The sequence below is a fragment of the Dermacentor andersoni genome, chromosome 3 (assembly GCF_023375885.2).
Source record: "Dermacentor andersoni chromosome 3, qqDerAnde1_hic_scaffold, whole genome shotgun sequence".
NCBI classification, from domain to species: Eukaryota; Metazoa; Arthropoda; class Arachnida; order Ixodida; family Ixodidae; genus Dermacentor; species Dermacentor andersoni.
Window position 1 is genome coordinate 51780271 of NC_092816.1, and position 19969 is coordinate 51800239.

The window sequence follows — 19969 nt, forward strand, 5'->3', positions numbered from 1 at the left end:
CGAAAGTTTATGGACACGGCGCCTTCAAAGGTGCCCAGTCATAGAGAAAAGTAATTGATACGTCGGTGCGCGCTGTTTTTTTATTTTAGGGCAGAGCCACCTTGAAACTTGCCCACCGTTTCTCTGCAATTTCTTCTAAAATTCGTTATCTAAGAACTTGCCATAAACACTGAAAGTTCTCATCGCGGGTGCTATCTATTCGTGACGTTTGCCTTTTAGCCAAAGCGTTTTGTTAACGCAAAAATTTTGATAACTCGTAATTTTTGATGAGCGCAACTTCGCGATTACTTGGTATTATCGACGAAGTGCTTGCGTCACCCAGCAGAGGGTAGCCAGCGGGCTAGGCTGACAATTTATGACAACTCAAAGGGAAGCTCATTACTTTTCGAAGCGAGATCGGATGCCTTAGAACACGCACCTATAAAGCGAGACATACGAAGGAAGAAGGAGCATGTGCTTGCGGCGGCCAAGCTAGGGAAACGATGGAGCATGTTTTATTAGAATGTGAAAACATCTGCACAGCGGTAGATTTAGGCACCAATGGCCTCCTCGAAGCCCTTGGGTTCAGCGAGAGCAGGGGAAAAGTAAACATGTCCCCAATAGAGATTAGTAAGAGGCGATAGGAAGATTGGTGGAAGAAATGCAGGGAAACGACAAAAAAAAAACGGAGGCGAACAAAAGCAAATTTTGCAATAGGGGGTCAGAAAACATGGAGTTCGTTCGGTAAATGAGTGAGGCATGTATACATTTTTCTAATGTAAAGCTGCTAGCAAACGGATACTCGGTCAACTGAACAGGCTTGAAAAGTCCATTCTCGATTATTTATTTTCATTTCTGAATAAATGTTGAAGTTCGTGTAGAGTCCACACGGCAAAGTAACGAAAGTTACGAACATTTTTCGAATCTGGGTATTCGCTCCGGTGAGAAGCCTTGTAAGTGCGAGAGCACTGCTTTCAGTTATCACGCGAATCTTGGCAATGGCATTAATGAAACAGATCACCAGGCACAGCTTTTTTTTTTTGTTTTTTTGATCCAACCTAATGAAAGCCAGCAGTCAGGCCGTCGCAACGCGCAACCAAACGTGGCGCAACATGAAGGTACACGCGTCCGATATAACGGAAGGTATAGAAGTATTAAGGCCGGATAGATGGAAACATTTTAAATGGGTCGGTTATAGCGAAGGAATAGACGATGACCGAAATTGCATGAGTAGGCTTTCCCACGTATAGTAGACTTGTCATAACCAAGGTGGCCGCCGTTTTAGCTAGTATCACGGTTAAACCTTATCGACGCGGCTCTTTAGAGTTCGGATGGTGAGAGCATGGAAGGGATGGCAGCGCGAATGGAGCCAGCATTCCGCGTGTTGAGAAATCATACCTGCGGAGAAGCGCACTCGCCATTTTTGCTAATTACCGTACGACATATAGTGAATCGTTCGCACGGTGTCGGTCATATGGATTCCGGGCAATGTCAGAACAGGTCCCTAAGACTTCCGATAAATCCTAAATAGGGTCCGGGATATTCACTACGGCAACGAAGGTTACGATCCGCTTGTGCGTTGTGTAGTGCATATATATATATATATATATATATATATATATATATATATATATATATATATATATATATATGTGTGTGTTGTGTGTGTGTGTGTGTGTGTGTGTGTGTGTGTGTGTGTGTGTGTGTGTGTGTGTGTGTGTGTGTGTGTGTATATGCTCGCGTTAGTGTTAGCGGGAGATGCAACGCTAACGCTATCGCGCGCTGCAGAGCGCGGATTAGCGTGACTGAGCGTAACTATAATAGAGGGGCTCCGGTGCCACCCACATGTACAGTGAACCGCAAAAGTTTACGGGCCGCAGCGTCTCCCAAGAAGGCGAATTCTCGCGAAGCGTGGTCACACAGGCTCAAATTAAATGTTCCAGCATGTAGTAGCCTTCGCCACCTACACAGTGATCCATTAAATACGAAGTGTCATGCCTTGACAGCGCAGGAATTCACATTTGAAGGGGAAACCGCATCCCGCAAACTTTTCCTGTTAACTGTACAAGTTCGCAAAGTACAAGTGAAACAAACGCGTCCACGAAATACGTCAATACATATTGCAACGCTGACAGAAAGGAACGCCTCAGGCTTACGCACCTCTGGGCCCTTGCGGGGTGATATATTTTCTCTCTCTCTCTCTCTCTCTCTCTCTCTCTCAAATTGATGTCAAAGCCGTTGATTACGTCCGTCCACTCGACGTCGTTAGTTTACGGGGCACCGTATCTGAGAAAAGCCAGAATATTTCCTGAGCGTGGGTGGGGAGCCACATTCTCAGATGAGCTCTACCTGCATGTTGTATAGTGTATAGGTGACCGTGCAACACAGCGTTTAAAAGACATGTTTTTTTGCCGCGGGTTAAAACACAAACAAAAGGAAGACCCATAGGAGAGAACACGGCAGTGTTGTCTACTGGGTGTCTTCCTTGTGTGTGCGTGTTTTAACTTTCGGCAAAAAACATGTCTTTTAACGAGCACCAACTGTAGGCCAACAAGCAGCTCTGTTGCAGCACAGTGTTTGCCGTATCGTTTTACTGGCCGGAAGCTAAAATTGGGCAGAAATTCAGCTCTCTTGCAGAAACTGCATCCCGAAACCTTGCGACTGCAGGTGCACTGTTTAGGGGCCCAGTTTGGGTGTACCTTTTATCCAATACACTTAACCTTCCGGCAAACGAAAGTAAAGAAGAAAAAAGAAACAAAAGAAGGAAGAAAGGAAGGGGAGGTCTCTTATTCATTTTTGAACACTCATATTTTCTATTGGTGCATTAATTTTAATGTTGTAATTTATTTAGTTAGAAATTAATTACCTAATTAATAATATGTCTGCAGGAGACGCTAAAGAACGAATTAATAATCGTCTCTGCAATCGCCTGATTACGATCGCGATTAAATGGCTGCGACCAGCAGTGTTTGGTACCGCTTAGCGAATTACCTTGCCCGTCGTTGATTACAAAGTGACCGATGCCATTTTCTTACCGCGCCGAGGGACACATCTTGAAGCCAATAGCGTTTTATGCATCCTGTAGGTGAGAGTAAAATAACAGTCCTTCTTTTATGATTGTTTGGTCGTTGTTCTAATAGCTAAATTTTCAAATGGAACAGATTATGAATGTCCGAACGAAATCACCTAAGAATATCGATTATTTTCTAATTTCAGCTGAAATTTTAATGTTGATGTGGAGCCGTCGTAACTGATCATGAAAAAGAATTGCAAAACATGCGTTACGGCAAGCACAGCAACAATCCAGAGTGCGGAGGAGATAGCCGCCCTAGCGACATCAGAGACCGAAGCGGGCGTAATAGTCAGTGACTCTCAGGCGGCAGTACGAAATTTCTCTAACGGCCGAATCTCTCCGGATGGTCTACGGATCCTGATGGTAGGTAACAAGAAGTCAAGAAAGTAATGTTTACTTGTTACGGACACCCGCTCACACCTCCAGGTCGTAAGGAGACAGCAGTCATCGACGCATGACGTGGCCCGAGTGCTTACGGAGCGAGTGACGGCTGATAATGGGGTCGGCACCTTAGCGTCTCCCGAGAACGAGAATGGAGAGGAGGGTAAATGGAAGGACCGTCTGACCGCATTTAATGACATCACGCAACACTACGAATTGCAAAGGTGCATTTTCCCACCGCCTCACCAAAATCTCAGCGAAAAGCAGCCTGTCGAATGGCGGCATTTACAGACCAGAACTTATCCGAACCCGGTGATCTCACACCTCATTTACCCAGACATATGAAAGACCGAGAAATGCAAGAACTGTGGTTCTAGAGCCACTCTGAAACATATGCTATGGGAATGTCGAGGCATAACAAACAATAATGGGGATAGAGCCTATCGCGATCGCCTCGGCGCGCGCTGGGTTAGTTGTGTTGCTCAGCTCTGCCCTTGACGATCAACATTCGGGTGTCCAGCTGGCCGAGGAAGCCGCCAAGATTCAACTCCTGGCCATCACCTAGGCGGGACCTTTTGCCCGTCCCACAAACTCGCAGGACATTTCAATAAAGTTCTCCGACCAATCGACCGACCGACCGACCGACCGACCGACCGACCGACCGACCGACCGTCCGTCCGTCCGTCCGTCTGTCTGTCTGTCTGTCTGTCTGTCTGTCTGTCCGTCTCTCCGTCTGTCTGTCCGTCCGTCCGTCCGTCCGTCCGTCCGTCTGTCTGTCTGTCTGTCTGTCTGTCTGTCCGTCCGTCCGTCCGTCTGTCTGTCTGTCTGTCTGTCTGTCTGTCTGTCTGTCTGTCTGTCTGTCTGTCTGTCTGTCTGTCTGTCTGTCTGTCTGTCTGTCTGTCTGTCTGTCTGTCTGTCTGTCTGTATGACTTGCAAATTCTTATACAGGCTGCCAAAAAGCGAGGCATTTCTGGAAATTATGTCCCCTGCGTTCGGTTCAGGAACGGGTGCGTCAGCGCAGCCATACCGAATGATCCTGCTCTAATAATTCGAAACCGATCACTCGGAACACTCGAACAGAAACGAACACCCGGAAATTTCCTGTAGCAATTTTTGCGAATCGAATAGCAGACTGTTCAATTCCTATTGGGAAAATGGGGATATTTACACGTCCGTACTTTTCTTTTTCGGCGTGCATGTGCCAGCGATTTACTGTAAACGATCGAGGAAAAAATGAAAATGCTGAAAAAGAAGTGCGACAAGAAACCGCAGCCTCGAAAATGAAGCTGCGAGTTGTTAGTTATGGCATGAACACTCGGTTCTTCGGGAGTTTGTGCATATCTGTTATACATACTCCGTTCAATACACGTTCACGACGACACGAGATGTCGTCTGCTAGCGAGCGAGCAGGAGGCACGCGTCGCGTGTCCGTATCTGCCTTTTCGGAAGCCAGTTGCTTTCCGCCCCAGCGTCCGGCCTCGATACAACGCTTGACTCGACAACGTGTGTAATCGCGCTTTCCCGAACGGCGCACTCAAGCTTACGCGGTGGCGAGGGACCAGCAGCTGCCAGCTGCCGCTGGCGAAGGACAGCGCAGGCGAGGATTCACCGCTGACTCTCCCATATCCTGCCACCTTCGCATGCCCCGCAGAAAAACGCCGTCAGCGGTGGTTGTGACTCAAGGTGTGCCCTCACCGTATCTCGCCGCGCGGGAACCAACGCCTACGCTACACGGCAGAAAATTCTTTTCATTTTTTCATTATTATCTTTTTTTCGGTCTTGCGACACGGCTCATTCTGAGGGTGCGTCGTCATTCCTACCTCCTCTCAATGAAAACGCACTCGCCAAGTCTTGAGCTAACGTCCTCTCCGCAACAGACGAATTCACTCTCTCTCACTCATCTGTTTTTCTCTCTCACCTGTTTCGAGCAGCATACCACGGCGCGCTCGTTCGTGTTGCAGACGATAATTGCTAATTCTGTCCGCAGGCAAGCGATAGCGATACATTACGTGTGTTCATCTCTCGTCTTGCTCACTCGCCCGCATTCACTACTGACCTCTTTCCTGTATCTTTTTCCGAGTAGACGCGAGTCTTACTCACGCCGTTTACTCACACGTTCACCTCCTCTCGTAGTCGATTCACCCTCGTTCGGTGGCAGCTTTATTTAAAGTACCCGAGCGCGCCTGTTCTTTCATCTGTCAGAGTCCTTCGGCGTGTTCAGCTGAGGAGTTCGCGTATACGCCTGCTCTCGTACACAAGATTGAGTTCTCCTGCTACGGCGTGGTTTCTATCGTCCCGTTGCTGTGGGTGCCGAATTCGTGTGCTATCATGAAGACCTTCGCGTGTTCCCGTCTTCTCGGACTTGTGGTGCTGGCCGGCGTAGTTCTTACGACGACGGCGGAGACCTCTGCGTACACTGACTGTAAGTGTCCCGTTTCTTTTCTGTGGTCGAATGCCAGAAAACGTCTGCTTAGCGATCTTGTCCAGAAGGAGGAACTTATTTAGATATAGTTACTCCTCGGCTCTATCGCATATGAAGAGCGGAGTGTAAAAATCGTGTCCGCGAAATATTGTATCGCGTTCGTGTGGGCGCACTGATGCACAAAAAAGTTGTCGTTTGGTTTCAGGAGTACTTATACCGTCTGGCCAAAATCGCATCGCCATCTGCTGTGTTACGTGTCATCGTCTGCTCTTACGTGCTGTTGTCTGCATGGAAGAAAAATCATCGGCTTCAGCTGATCGTTAGAAAAGTTTACTCAATAACCCCATAATTTCTGCTGGTTGCCCAAATCACATTGCCGTATGCGCACTGTATAGTCGGCAGGGAAGAAAAATTGTTCATTCCTGTTTTTCGTGAAAAAATATTACTCCATAAAAACATAATTTCTGTCTTCTGCACAAGATCGCACAGCAGTTTGCTGCTATATACTATCGTCTGCTCTTAGCTGCTATGCACAGTCTGCATGCAATAAACTAATTTACTGATTTAATGTATTTATATAATTACTTTTATGAACGTTGTTCAATATAAGGCATTGACTTTCTGGACAAAGACATCACGATGAGCCTCGACCCATGTGGTCTACGTACTTTCAAGCACAGCGCAATCCGTTGTTTTGAATAATGGAAACTTTGAAATAGGTCGATTGAGCAATGGAAAATCAGTGAATCTCTCGAGCATGATATGCGCACTCACGTAAGCTTTGATCAATCTCTGCAAGGAATACGCGAGAGAACAAAAAGATAATAATAATGCTGATGGAAGCGCAACAATTACAATAAATCACAGTAAAATAATTTACAGGAATATGACGCATGTTAATTCTCACAGCTGAGAGAACTCGTAAACGAGAGACCGCGGAAACAGAGAACAAGGGAGTAGACGAACAAGAACAAGAATAATAATTCTGCAGCATGACGCGGCGGCACGTCCCAATCATTCTAAGTTAAAGAAAATGTAATTACAAAAAAAGAACGAGAAAAGAAAGCGATACGATCTGGCAACATCGATTATAATGACGAACAGAAAACCAAGTTTGAAACCTACACTTTCGGGACTTCGGTAAGGCCTCAAGGCAACGACATCGTTCAGTGCAGCAGGAAATGTTCACCGTGTCTTGCGGGAGATAGGACGTCGAAGGATGAATGTAGGCAACACACCATGCACATGACCCTAACACAATGACAGATTGGGATGAACAGTGGTACAACAAAGAATGTCGCTGCAGTTCAGGTCTCCACAAAGCGACTCGTCTTTGTCAAGACCCTGACGAAGTCCGCTTTTCAAAATGTTTACTCCATTGGCATCGCTTACTCTGCCAGTGTTGATCGCTTTGCCTGCATTTGCCTGTGAATCTCTGCCTTTACTGGCAGATTGCGATATATTGAAATATAACGCGCTGTGTTTTACGGCCATGGCGCCGCGCTACGACTGCGTACTGCTTCCTGCAACGCTTGTTTTTCGGTTTAACAATGAATACGCTCGACGGGTCCCTGTGAACGGTTCGAGGAATCCTCGATAGCTCAAAGTTGGAAAGAGAATGTGGGTTCTGAAGTGCTCTAGGTAACAAATGACGCAGCATGCAGCAGTGCGAGCGTACGAAAACGGTACTTATTTCTCTCATGCTTTCTCTCTTTCTTTTTCGGCAAGCAGTGTGTCGGGCAAACGAGCCGTCGCTTGAACTATATATTAAGATAGCAATGTAATAATGCCAAGGAAGAACGCATTGGGTTGCTGGCGTTACCTTGTAGCATATGTGAATGCGAGTCGGGTTTTCAGCAGACCACTGTTTAATCGACTCAAAAAGACGAAATGACGAGATTAACAATTAAAAACATCCAAAAGTGCCCGACTGGGCACTGACTGTGTAGGGCTGTAGAGTACTGTGTCCCTCTCTCTACCATAGAAATAACTATCATTCTTTTATATGACGGCGGAAAGGGGGGGGGGGGGGGGGGTCAGTCAGTGTGCGCGCTTTGACGGTGTGACTGTTTATTATAATTTCTTTAATATATCTACACGTGCATCAAAAGCGATAAAGGTCATATGTCTGCGCATGTCATTTGTTATGACATATATGTTCCAATAATTCCAGCTAGCCGAAATACGTTCCTCTACGAAACGTGAAGGGAAATGAAGGGATCCGACTCACTGGCAAGGTTATCGAGCTAAAGTTCTCCCATGCCGACCGGAACCTGTAAGCCACTCGCGGATTGGTAACAAGTGACGAGAGGAACTAATTCTCGTGCCCGAGTTATCCACACCGTCAGGTGGCGCTAGCGTCAGAACGTTTACAATATAGAGTTAGACGCTTTATAATGAATAGAAAGAATGTAGACATAGGCAAAATGAAAGACTGCAATAGCTGTAGCAAAGCCTGAGAAGCTCCAGCGTGTGCGAGCTGGCTATTTGTCGCCGCTTCGTTTCAAAAGGGGACGCCATAAGAGGCCATCATCATCGACGTTATCATCTCCACGATCGCGCCCTCTCTCGTCGCAGTTGCGTAAAAAATGACGTCATCTCCCACCATCGCGCGTGTGTCACGCGGAGGTGTGTTTTGCGTTGGAGCTTGGAATGCGTTGCGTGCTGAAGACCGCTAACCTAACCTAATTTAAGCTTCAAATAACCATCACCGTCATCGCGTCATCTCTCATCACAACTGCGGAACTAGGTCATCAATTACTGCCACCGCGTGGGTGCCACGCGAGGGGGGAGGGGTCTGCTAATGAGGCTTTGGGTAGCGTTTCGTTTACTGAAGGAACGCTAACCTAACCTAAACTAACCTGTTCTTGTCTAACCTAAGCCTAACTCAACCTAAGCCTAACCTAAGCCTTGTCTAACGTAAGCCTAACGGTGTTTCGTGTCGTGCAGACTACATGGAGGACCACTGCTCGCCGTCCAACACGGCGGACCGGTACCGGGCCCGCACCGAGACGCAGTCCATCTCGTTCCGGCTCAAGTCTCCGCTCCAGGAACGGCTGGACGAGCGCGGATGCCGGGCCGGACTCAGCTTCACCACGGTGAACGAGACTTACGGATTCCTCGTCACCCCCGTCGCCATCGACATCCCGCGCGGACCCACGAACTCCTGCGTCAACTTCATCTGGGTGAGCACAACGCGTGTACTGTTACGTCGTAATGAAGCACGGGATCGCGGTCACTCAATAAGTAAAGAAAATGGTTTCACGGTACAGGTTCCCAACAATCTTGTCCACTGCTTATGAACCACTTACAGAGTTAGATGGCCTGCAGTCAGGCAGTAAGCGTTCGAGACACTGACTCAGTATGTCACAGTCAGTCACAGTCTGTCAGCGTCCAAGGCAGTCTGTCAGTGTCCAAGTCAGTCAGCCAGTCAGTCAAGTATATTCAAAACACCGAACCACATGCCCAGTGACTTGGACAGGCCACGTGCTATAACGCTGTCGCCGTGTCGCTTCAAACGTGGCGCAGTTCGATGGCCTGGCCGAGGACGAGCTGAACGGCAAGCGCCTGTGTGGCGACAGCTTTCCCAAGACCAGCGCGGTTCGCACCAAGGGAGACCGCTTCACCATCTGGTGGTCTTCAGAACCCAGCAAGGACGCTGACCGCAAGGCTTCCTTCAACGTTGTCATCGCCTCCTACGTCAACCGATGTGAGTGTGATCCCAGAATGCCCTCTTTTCCTTTCTTATTATTTCATCTACGCTGCTACACCATGCTGTGTGAGAATGGAAAAGCGAGAGTTTTCAATTTTAGGCAGACGACAGCACGCTCGTCGCTCTCTCTGCAAGAGTAAACGCGCCGACACCAGACGACGCTATGCGACAGTGTTTCATGTAGTTCAACGTATGGCTCCGTGCACACAGTCGGCGCTCGATGCGCGTTGTTGGCGCAACAAAAGATTTGCCCCGTCTCTCGTGTCGCCCACCTACACGATTCCCCGTGGCCCTATTTAACGCTGCACCGAGTCCAACCGTCGAAAGGGTAAAACGCGAGTCATCGCGTGACACTCAGCCAAAAAAAAAAACATACAACAGCGCGCGTCATCGCTTATGAGGGTGCGCGCGCGTCCAAACCGAGGACATGGAACATATACATAAGCCCCTGTTGCCAGAGCTGAGCCGGCACGTCGAGATGCACGCGTAGGCGACGCGAACGGTTCCCTTGGCGCTCGCTGCTCAAGGCCGCATGCTCTGGAAGCTACGAGGCATTACACACGCCCAGCGTGTGTAAACACGGCCGCAAAAAAAAAAAGCGATAAAACAAAGAACAAAATGCGCACGACCGCTCGCGCGCGCGTGGTGTTCGACAGGGACGCAGGGGGCACGGCCTTGCAAGAACGAGGAGGCAAGCTGAGTGCATGACAGCATGCGGAGATGGTGACTGTGCGCATTTTTTTTTTTCCCCGACACGTTGCGAGCTTGAGAGAAACGGTCGAACCTGCACGAAAGGGTGTGTGACGTCGCGGCCGTGGAATGTGCTTGGCATGTTTGCGTCAGCGGCGAGGTAAAATGTAAACCCGCCGCGCGGGAGCTCGTTCGCTGTCACGTTCTGCAGCCGAGCACGATGTCGCGGCTTTGTTCCTCATCGGCCGCGGCCGCATTCCGATGGGGGAGAAATGCAGACACGCCCGTATTACTTGGAGTTTAGGTACGCGTTAAAGAGTCCTGCGAGGTCAGAATTAATCGCGACTACTCCTCAGCAGCGTCTATCGAAGTCCAACGTCAATCAATCAGTCAGTCAGTCAGTCGGACACTCAGTCGGACAGACAGTCAGTCAGCCAGTTGGTCGGTCGGTCAGTCGGTCGGTTGGTCAGTCAGTCAGTCAGTCGGTCAGTCAGTCGGTCAGTCGGTCAGTCGGTCAGTCAGTCAGTCAGTCAGTCAGTCAGTCGGTCAGTCAGTCGGTCAGTCAGTCGGTCAGTCAGTCGGTCAGTCAGTCAGTCAGTCAGTCAGTCAATCAGTCAGTCAGTCAGTCGGACAGTAAGTCAGTCAATCAGTCAGTCAATCAGTCAGTCATTCAGTTAGTCATTCAGTCAATGTAACGTACCATCGCTGTTAACAACGCCGCGCAAGGTGTTTTTGAAAGCAATAATCACTGCAACTGTCATCTTTATTAATTCTGCACTTGAGGAAGAAGGACACTTCGAAATATCGACGTAAGCCTCACTCTAAGATTCACCTTACAGCGCAGCTACCACAAGCCGTAAACCGTCTTTCGATCCCGAGTGCTTTCCAAAAAGAGTGATCTGCGCTCAGAAATGTTTTGACAGCGCCATTCGGAAAGTACGCGAACGCAATGAATGTCATAGTGAAGTTCGTTTCTGTGTTTGCGACAGTTAAAAAAAAAAAAAAGAAAGAAAGAAAGGAAAAACGTATGTTGCACGTTAATTCCGTACGTGTTTTATACGGACACGCCTTGCTCTCTCAAGCAAGTTATAATCGTCGGAACCTTATAACTTGGGCGTTCGACTGCATGGTTTACTTTTGGAAACTCCGATCGTTACGCCGTTATGCGAGTGTTGTTGCGAAGAAGCGCTGCTTCCGCAAGAACGCCGTCGTGTCACGTGCTCGCTTTGTGAGATGCCCGCGTTGCGAACCCGTCTGGTTGCTAAATATGCAGGGGCCGGTGGATCAGTGGCAGTATCGTTCTGTCAGTGAGCGCAAGGTCGCTGGTTCGACTCCGGCCTGCAGCGGCCGCGCGCAACAACGCGGGTGCGGGAAACGCCTCTGCATGCTTGGCTTCGGCTCGGCGCCCGTTAAGGAACCCCCAAATGTGCCAAAACTTATCCGCAGCGTAGCACTACGGCACCCCTAGCAATTTCAGACAGTAAAAAAAAAAAAAAAAAAAAGAAGAGACGGACAGAAACAGTAAACGGCGCGAAGTAAAACACCCTGTGTATAACACCCGGACTAAACGAATACACCCGTTCTACACCCTATTTTAGACTAAGGGGTGTTGGAGTAAAGAAAACACCCTCGGAAAAAGGTGTTCTCCGGACAACAGGGGTGCTTCTGTGAATAAAACGTGGATATTCGCCATTTCTGCACCTAAATCGGCGTAACTTTATTTTTTTTTCCTTACGCAGACTCTTTGTTACCTGGAAACACGCAAACCATAGATCACTCTTTCAATCAGCCAGCCACGATTGTTATGCAATCTGGCAACTGGTCATACGGTGTATACAGGGTTGCCCGACCCATAAGGCCTTAACTACGCGGCACGCAGTCGTAAATGACGAATAAGGCTCTAGCTAACTAATACTAACTACTACACTACTACTGCTTCAGTTAAGCAAGGAGCCATAAACGCGCAAGAACGAGCCCAGCCGCACCGTGTATGCCAGTCATAGAATATTTAGCATCTTCAGCCACCGCGTGTATAGCATATAGTAGCAGCAACCTGTACATTTCCTCCTCTTCAAAAAATAAATAAGTAAAATGGCTCCCGCGGCGTCGTCTGCTCCTGCAACCACGGCCTCTACCAGACGACATACCAAAAGTACCTTCGTCGCACCTCGTACAAACCTTGGCGCCAGGCCAAAGGCACGTCTGCTTCCAAAGCAGCGTGTATAAGTCAAGGCGCAGCTGCCAATTCGTATGTATATACACGCATGCGCGTACATGATGGCCGGTAAAATTAAGCGCCGCTCGACTGGTTCCCGCAGCACGGCACACGCGCGCGACGCCTGCACGCCTGCCTCTCTGCATACGCGTTCGTGTGTAGTACGTACGACACACTTACGCGAATGTTTTTTTGCGCAACGGCTGCAGCTATATAGGAGCGCCACGTGTTGCAGCAGCAAAATGAATCATAAGATGACGAGATTGGTCGTGGGCGTTTTCTTCGCAACTGTACAGGTATAGTGTGTTTGTGTGTGTGTGGTGTTTGCACGGCTTCGCTTGAGTAGCTATGCGGGAGGACACGATGAGTTTGCCTGTGCCTTACAACACGTAGCTTGGCGTTCGGATTCCACCCTGTATGCACTCGCTTTACGAGTAACGACAATGACGCGAGTCTATATATATATATATATATATATAGATATATTGACGCGAATGAGATGGGACGAACACGTTGCGCGAGCCAAGATGAGGTCAACCGTATTGACTCTACGGGTCAACGGAGAGAATACCGTAAGGTTGGGCGACGTATTGAGAAACATGACGAGTTTGCCTCGCAATCATTAATTATAGGGCTTAAGGAGCCTCTATACATTGTCAAGCGACAAAGATCATGCATGCCTCGGCGATATAGGCAGTTCTCCCTGTTTCACCATTATCGTTTATTTATTTATTTATTTATTTATTTATTTATTTATTTATTTATTTATTTATTTATTTATTTACTAACTTTGAGTTTACTGAAACAAGTCTCCATAGAATGAGGACTCAGTTTGCCTAACGAAGCGCGTTCAGTGATGCCACGGTTTCTTTTGAGGCAAGCAATTAATCGAACCTATAACAGCTCAGAAATCATAATCATAATCAGAAAGTGGTTTTGGCACGTAAAACTCCATAATTGATTGAAAAAAAAAAAGAATAGCATCGCTCCCCACGCGCGTGCGTGTTTCTTGCCGCTGCAACCCGACGACACAGCGAACACAGCAGCGACGTCGCAATGCCCGACGTTGCGATATAGCCCGACTGGGCCACATTGCTCGAACTATCGGTCAACTTTGAAGAAGTGTCATCTACGAAATGCGAAAAAAAAAAATAATAAGGGCTCTGGCTGATCCGTTACTTCGCAGACGGTGGCGCGTGATGCACGTCCCAGCTCAAATGAAAAATAAAACGAAATTTCGTTAGACACTCGAGCCCGCGACCTTCTATACCCATCGGCAAAGCAGCAGTTTTAGCGATGGCGCGCTCAAATTCCGGGAACGTATGCACGGAGGCGCGGTGACGCAACTCGGCGCGGGGCTGCGCGCCCGGTATGCGATCACGTGAGCAGCGGCTCGTGTTGTCGTTGCCCGCGATTGCATGGCGGTTTTGCGTAAGATCATAAGTTAAGAAAGCCCACTTAAGCGTAGAACGTCTGCTAGCTGGTTCTTGTTTCTGTACCCCCCCCCCTTTTTTTTTTCTTGTTAGAGTACAGAAAGAGGCGGTGAAATTGAATAACTGGTGAGTGTAGGTTAGCGTGTAGACTGGCATGCTATTCGAGGTGTTCAGTGTGTATGTACAGGCGCGGCCACTGCTAGCGGGAACACGAGAGGCCGTGGCAGCGCTCCGCGGAGCGCCACCACCGGCGCCTCGCGAAGTCTTAATTGGCAGACGACTCACCGTAGCAGACGACTCCCCGAGCGTTACGCCAATTGCTTTGATTGAGACTGCGCCGCAAGACTTCATGGGGCGCCGGTGGTGGGGTGCTGGGGTTTTGGAGCGAAAGTGTGGTGGTCTTTTGCAACTTACCTTGATGTCCAGGGATCCACTCCAGGATCGAACGAAAAAAAAGCTAAATAAGAGACCTACCAGCCCTTAGCGCCTTTGCGAGTGTCAGTATATATATATATATATATATATATATATATATATATATATATATATATATATATATATATATATATATATATATATATATAGCGCGTATTCCCCACGATGTCGGTTTCGTAGTCGTCTCAACCCCCGACCACATGTACACGCCCTCTCTGAGTGGCTCCAAAATGAATGAAGACATGGATGAATTTGAGAGTTTCACGTTGGGCAAACAGGCGCGAGTCACAGACACGGGCAAGGGCTTGGGAGCTGACGGACAGGACTTTTCCCTAATAGCTCCTGTCCGTGTCTGCGTAGCACCGTTTACCCCAACATGAAGCTACACCAATTTGACTCTGGTGTCAGTTTCTTTCTTTTCTTTTTACACAGAATTCGCGAGTGTTTGTATGGTACATAGCAGTCCCTTGGACTGCCTGCAAGTTGTGCTCGGTGCTTATAACCTGCCTCCCCCCGTGCGCGTACAGCGTCCGAAGCCGAGTGTCCGGAGTCGTGGCGTCGCTGTGACAACGGCGCCTGCCTCGAACCCCTGGTCTGGTGCGACGGCATCGACAACTGCGGCGACGGCAGCGACGAGACGGAAGCCAACTGCGGTGAGTGTGAGTAACGTGGCGCGCACGCGCGCATGTACCGTGTTTCCCCGCGAGCTTGCTACCGAGAAAGAAAGCGAAACAAATAAATAGAACTCTAGCAAAATTGAGCAGGCACACGTCAAGCCACAGGCGCGTCGACCAGCCGGAAGCGAACCGCTGCAGGCTCGTATCGAATTTCAAAATGCAACCTTTAGGGGGATTTCGCAGTTCTTATTGTTAATATTATTGGTGAAATGAGATATATTAACGCCACGGAGAAAAAAAATAAGCAGACCAGCGATTTCCTCCCGAAATTGAGAAACCACGCCCAAGCTTTTGGAGCGTATGAGAGAAAGTGGGGGAGAAAAAAAAAGGAGAAGAGAAAGGCACGGCACACCACGTCACGTCGCAGACAGCTATGGTACGAACCCTGAATTCCAGAGACCCGTATAGCTGGTAAGAATTTTTAGCGAAAGGTTTGTGGGCCTAGTATCGAGTTGAAGCTGTACCTTTTTCGAAGTATAAGATATCAGCGAGAGTAGTTTCGAAAGTGATCGCGATGCCAGAACATTGCCGAGCTTATTGTCTTCCTATAGAGATCACAGAAATCTGTTGCCGCTTCGACGAAACACCGTTACGAACTTACGGAAGGTGGCTCTCCTGAGCTTGGTCCTATGAAGTGATTAGATTTGAAAAAAAAAAAGAAAAGAAGAACTGGTGGAAGTGTTTAGATATACCTTAAAGACCACGCGTATTTAGTAAGGCCTTTCGAAATGCACATTCAATTGGTGTCCACATCTTGATACCCCATTTGAGACTCTCTGACAGCGACACACATTACCGAGCGAGAATTTACTGTCATGTTCGATAAGTGAGAATCGTTTGAGCGTCTATAAACGATTAGATTATGATACAAAACAGCTTTTATTGATCGTCAGCATGTGCTACTACAGGTATCGTGGACGAATGAAACAGGGACGAAAAAGTATAACGCGTAATTGCGACCGCTACGAGCGATAAACTCTGGCGGTGATGCATCAACGCGTTCTGAATAGGTTACGTTAGGTTCCCGTTTCATGTGTGCAGGTTTTATACGTGTCACGAACAGAAGATACAGACTTCAAAACTGCTGGTCACGCAAATTCACCGTTGCTATTATAATTGTGAGCTTTCTACGTTAATTTATGAGCTTAAATAGGGTGATCTTCTCATTGGACTTATATCCCCATTGGAATAATATTAAGTAATCATCAATAGAAGACATCCCTTACAAAAATTATGCGTGACATTCGATTACCTCTCAACGGAAAGCCTACTGACTGCAACAACAAATTAAGCAGAAACACAACAGAATTCCTATAACATTTTTTCGTAAAGGAAGAGGGCTCAAAATTGCGAACAGCAAAAAGAAAAAAACTGAAACACACGCATTGGCAGAGTTTCTCGGTTAATCATTAATATCTAAGGGTTAGAACGTGAATTTGTACCCCTCATCTCGGTAGAGCATTGCATTTGTTGATTAATCTAGTTTTTTTTAAACACTCGTACACCTGTTTCCGCGTTTTCTCGTTTTTTTTTTTCCATGGCTCTTGTTTTCGTGTTCTCGAGTGTTGCACTCGGAATGCGTCACTCATGAGGGATTCATGAGCTTGGATCGGCTGCTTCAGAAACATCTGTAGGTTGTGGACCACCGGGGAACGTTTCTTGGTTGAACTTTGCAACTGACGTCAGTGTAAATTTTTCCCATCTTTGCTTCTAACGTTTACGTCGCTTCGTCCGCACCCATAAAGATTCCGAAGAGAGACGCGGCGAGCGCCTTAAACACAGTGAATAAGTATAATTCACAGGCAAGCTGTCTTTAACTGTCGCGAGCACACAAAAGCAACGGGCCAAGGTCTCACGGTGCTCCTTCCCTCGTCTTTACAGCTCCCAGCACAGTGTTGTCCATCCCGGGAATCATCATCATCGCTGTCATCGTGGTCCTCGTCATCATCGCCATCGGAGTCGTCGTTTACGTCTGCAAACGGCGCCGGGCCTACCGGGCCGCGTAAACGACGGCACGCTTCCGGAAGGGAGAGTCGGCTTCAAGGAACTCGCTTCGCAGGTGACGTCACATCCGTGTACCTGTCTACTTAGCGTCCCAGTCTGTCGTCACTTCTGTCTGCCGCCGACCTCGTCGCGCTAACGGGCACGACAGAAGCAGACGACAGAGTTGCAGACGACAGAGTGGTTTGATCTTGACTGGATACAGAAGTATGGTCACTGCGGAGTGGGATGTTCGTTGAAGGCGAAACTATGTGTGTACATACAAGTCAGAACTGCGAATGTTCCACTCTGAATCTTTGTGAACATTTTTGCTTAGATTTTAAAGTGAACGCGAGGAAACGTCACGCTGGTCGTGGCATCGTCTTCTCCTCGAGTTGTTAATTTCAAGAAATTAGGCAACGCACGCTTTGATTAGCGTGCCTCGCAAAAGAAAAAAAAAGAGGAATGGTGAAAACCGGACTACTCGCTATTGTCATCTGTTTAAAAAAATACGCAACGGCCGGATTTCAGGACAGGCCTTCGCTTTTGGTCTCAAGGCACGATCTCGTATTAAATAATCCAACTTCAGGATGTCGTCAACTGAAGCTCAACACGGTCCCTTCGCAAACAGCGCGGCTCAAGGCGAAAACCTCGAGATTAAATTCGAGCTTAGCGCTAGCAAATTCGACGCCATGCTTTGATTAGGCTACAGACCCAACGTCTGTCGCAGCACCGACCTCCGTTTTGGGCCTGCAGCCTAAAACACGTCCTACTACAGATAGGCGGGGTAGGGAATTCCTGGCGTCCATTAGTAGGTGACCGCCACCCCCGCATGTGACTCACGCGAAACGTTTTCAAATCGACGTGGACTTGAAATGACTGGCCCCTGAGTCAGTGCGCGGTCATCCGGGTCTCCACGGCAGCTGTCACCGGAAGTGACGGATTGGTCCCCTCCCGACTAATGTTTCACTCGAACCACGAGTCGTGGTATGATGACTAGGCATTCGCGCCTGCGTGTCAGCTGTCAGTGAGCACTCGACGTATTTCTGTCATTTCCGCGACATCGTGCATCATCGTTCGCAGTCATGCAGGCTTCTTCCGGAAAATTAGATGACTAATCAAGTGTGTAGATGGGTGGGAATAGCATGGTACTTCGTGCTAGCATGAATCACGTAACCAAGCCAATGTACAGTCACCTGGATTACGCAGTACAATGATCTGTAGTTCGGTTTCCTTCTACCATCTAGGACATTTATAACAGGAACGGTTGATGAGCGATGTGGTGCAGATGTCGAACATATCTCAACGTGTACGTTCCACACGAAACATTCCTTACTCAATCTTTAATTTCTTTCTTGTGACCAAGAGGTTCCTTCCTTTTTTTTTTTTTGAAAACCCTGTCACACGGCCCGCAAAATTGGCAGCTCGAAGAATTTCGGCTCACAAGTTCACCGGTGTCACACTCTCCGGTGCTGCAAGCCGCCCTTTACATTGTCGACGTTAAAGCCCTTCAGTTTAAAGACCCTATCTCTAACTGCCCGTTTCTGCGGACCATGTGGCATGGTCGTGACTCGTTCTGCTTTGTATTGTTCGTGTACTTCATTCGTTGCCGCTAGCATCACTCGACTGTACGATGCTATAATGGCATACAAACTCAAGCGCGCGACCTCGTATGGACTTTGAAGTGTTCATGGGTTACGAAACGCGTGCTTTAGGGCGGGTAATATTTTGTACATATGTATACATTTTCGCACAGTTGTATTTTTACGCGTCTCTTTCTTTTTTCCCTGTACACATTTAGCAAGCATGTTGTAACCGGTGTGAACATACCATGCAATTGAAATTAAGTGTATCTTTAATGACACACAATCACCTTCCGCAAGGGGCATTTTTGTACCCACCCAGCCCTGGTCACACCTGGATCGGGCCCGTTCGTGAACAGCCATAGAACAGCCGCAGTTTGTTCTGCTAACCACGTCGTTCGCTTGAATACAGGTGCGATCACGACTCGGTGGATTGTACAGCCAACGTTTACAAAGTGTCACGAATGAATGTGTTTGTTTTACAGGTGATGCGGTATGTTGTTGAATGTTGGAATATACTTTGAATGGTTAACTGGATCTATAGCTCACGAAAAGTCACTTGTCCCTCACCATGCGAACCGATCCGTAATTCTCACGTTGCCATAATCAGACCTTCAACGCTAAAGAACCACGCGTGAAACGCTGCGCCGGCTTTAGTGTTCTTTTGTTGTTGTTGTTTTCTCTTCCCTAGGTACTACTCCCATCACTTCGAAACAACCTCGCACGTCGTCTTTTTGTTCACGTTGCCTCTCTTTGTGTAACCCTCTCAAGGGTTTGAACGTTCTCCGCTTACAACTTGTCTTAAAGCGCACATACCTACTTTTTCTCGCTAATTCCTGCTCTTCACAGTTCGTACATTACACGTTTATTTGTTTGTTCTTGTGTTGTGTCCAGCGAGGTTTTGTCTTTTTTATGTATACATGTGCAACGCGTGTCATATTTATTGATCACTACTGTCTTCGTGCGATGAAACCAGCTGCTTTGTCTGCCATTTCAACGCCTAATAAAACGTGGGCTGTACAAATCAAGGACCAGGTCTCTGTCGCTTCTTTTCGAAACAGCGCAGAACGTATGGTTAGCACGATGCTTGCTCTCTCTCTCTCTCTTTTCTTTTTTTTTAATCTTTTGCTCCTTTGGTTGCCACGAGCATCGGATGCAGTTGCTGAAATAGTTTGTTTGAGGAAGGTCTCCACGAAAATGCTCACGTCGCGATCAACTCTCTCTGGCGCAGCGTAGCACATTGCTTGATGAGTAATTCACTTCGCATCGATCTTGAAAAAGTCCAATTGAAATCCTGCAGGTGCATTTGACCCTGGTTAATGACACTAAATTTCGAACTTCGGACAAAAGTGTTGGAATAACAAAGACCATTCTGTTTGTATGGGACGT

General features: G+C 47.8%; 1 protein-coding gene across 2 annotated transcripts; it reads left to right on the plus strand.

Annotated features, from left to right (window-relative positions):
* Positions 1-5494: 5494 nt before the first annotated feature.
* LOC126548214 (uncharacterized) lies at positions 5495-19608 on the plus strand. Of its 2 annotated transcripts, none has more exons than XM_050196362.3 (5): positions 5495-5855; positions 8805-9040; positions 9384-9564; positions 14868-14999; positions 16899-19608. In XM_050196362.3, exons 1-5 carry the CDS (start codon positions 5762-5764, stop codon positions 17021-17023), a joined length of 768 nt encoding a protein of 255 aa, XP_050052319.1. In that variant the 5' UTR covers positions 5495-5761; the 3' UTR covers positions 17024-19608. The 2 variants fall into 2 exon arrangements, with proteins under 2 accessions (XP_050052319.1, XP_050052323.1); XM_050196366.3 differs by having other exon boundaries at positions 14868-14993.
* The last annotated feature ends 361 nt before the right edge of the window (positions 19609-19969 follow it).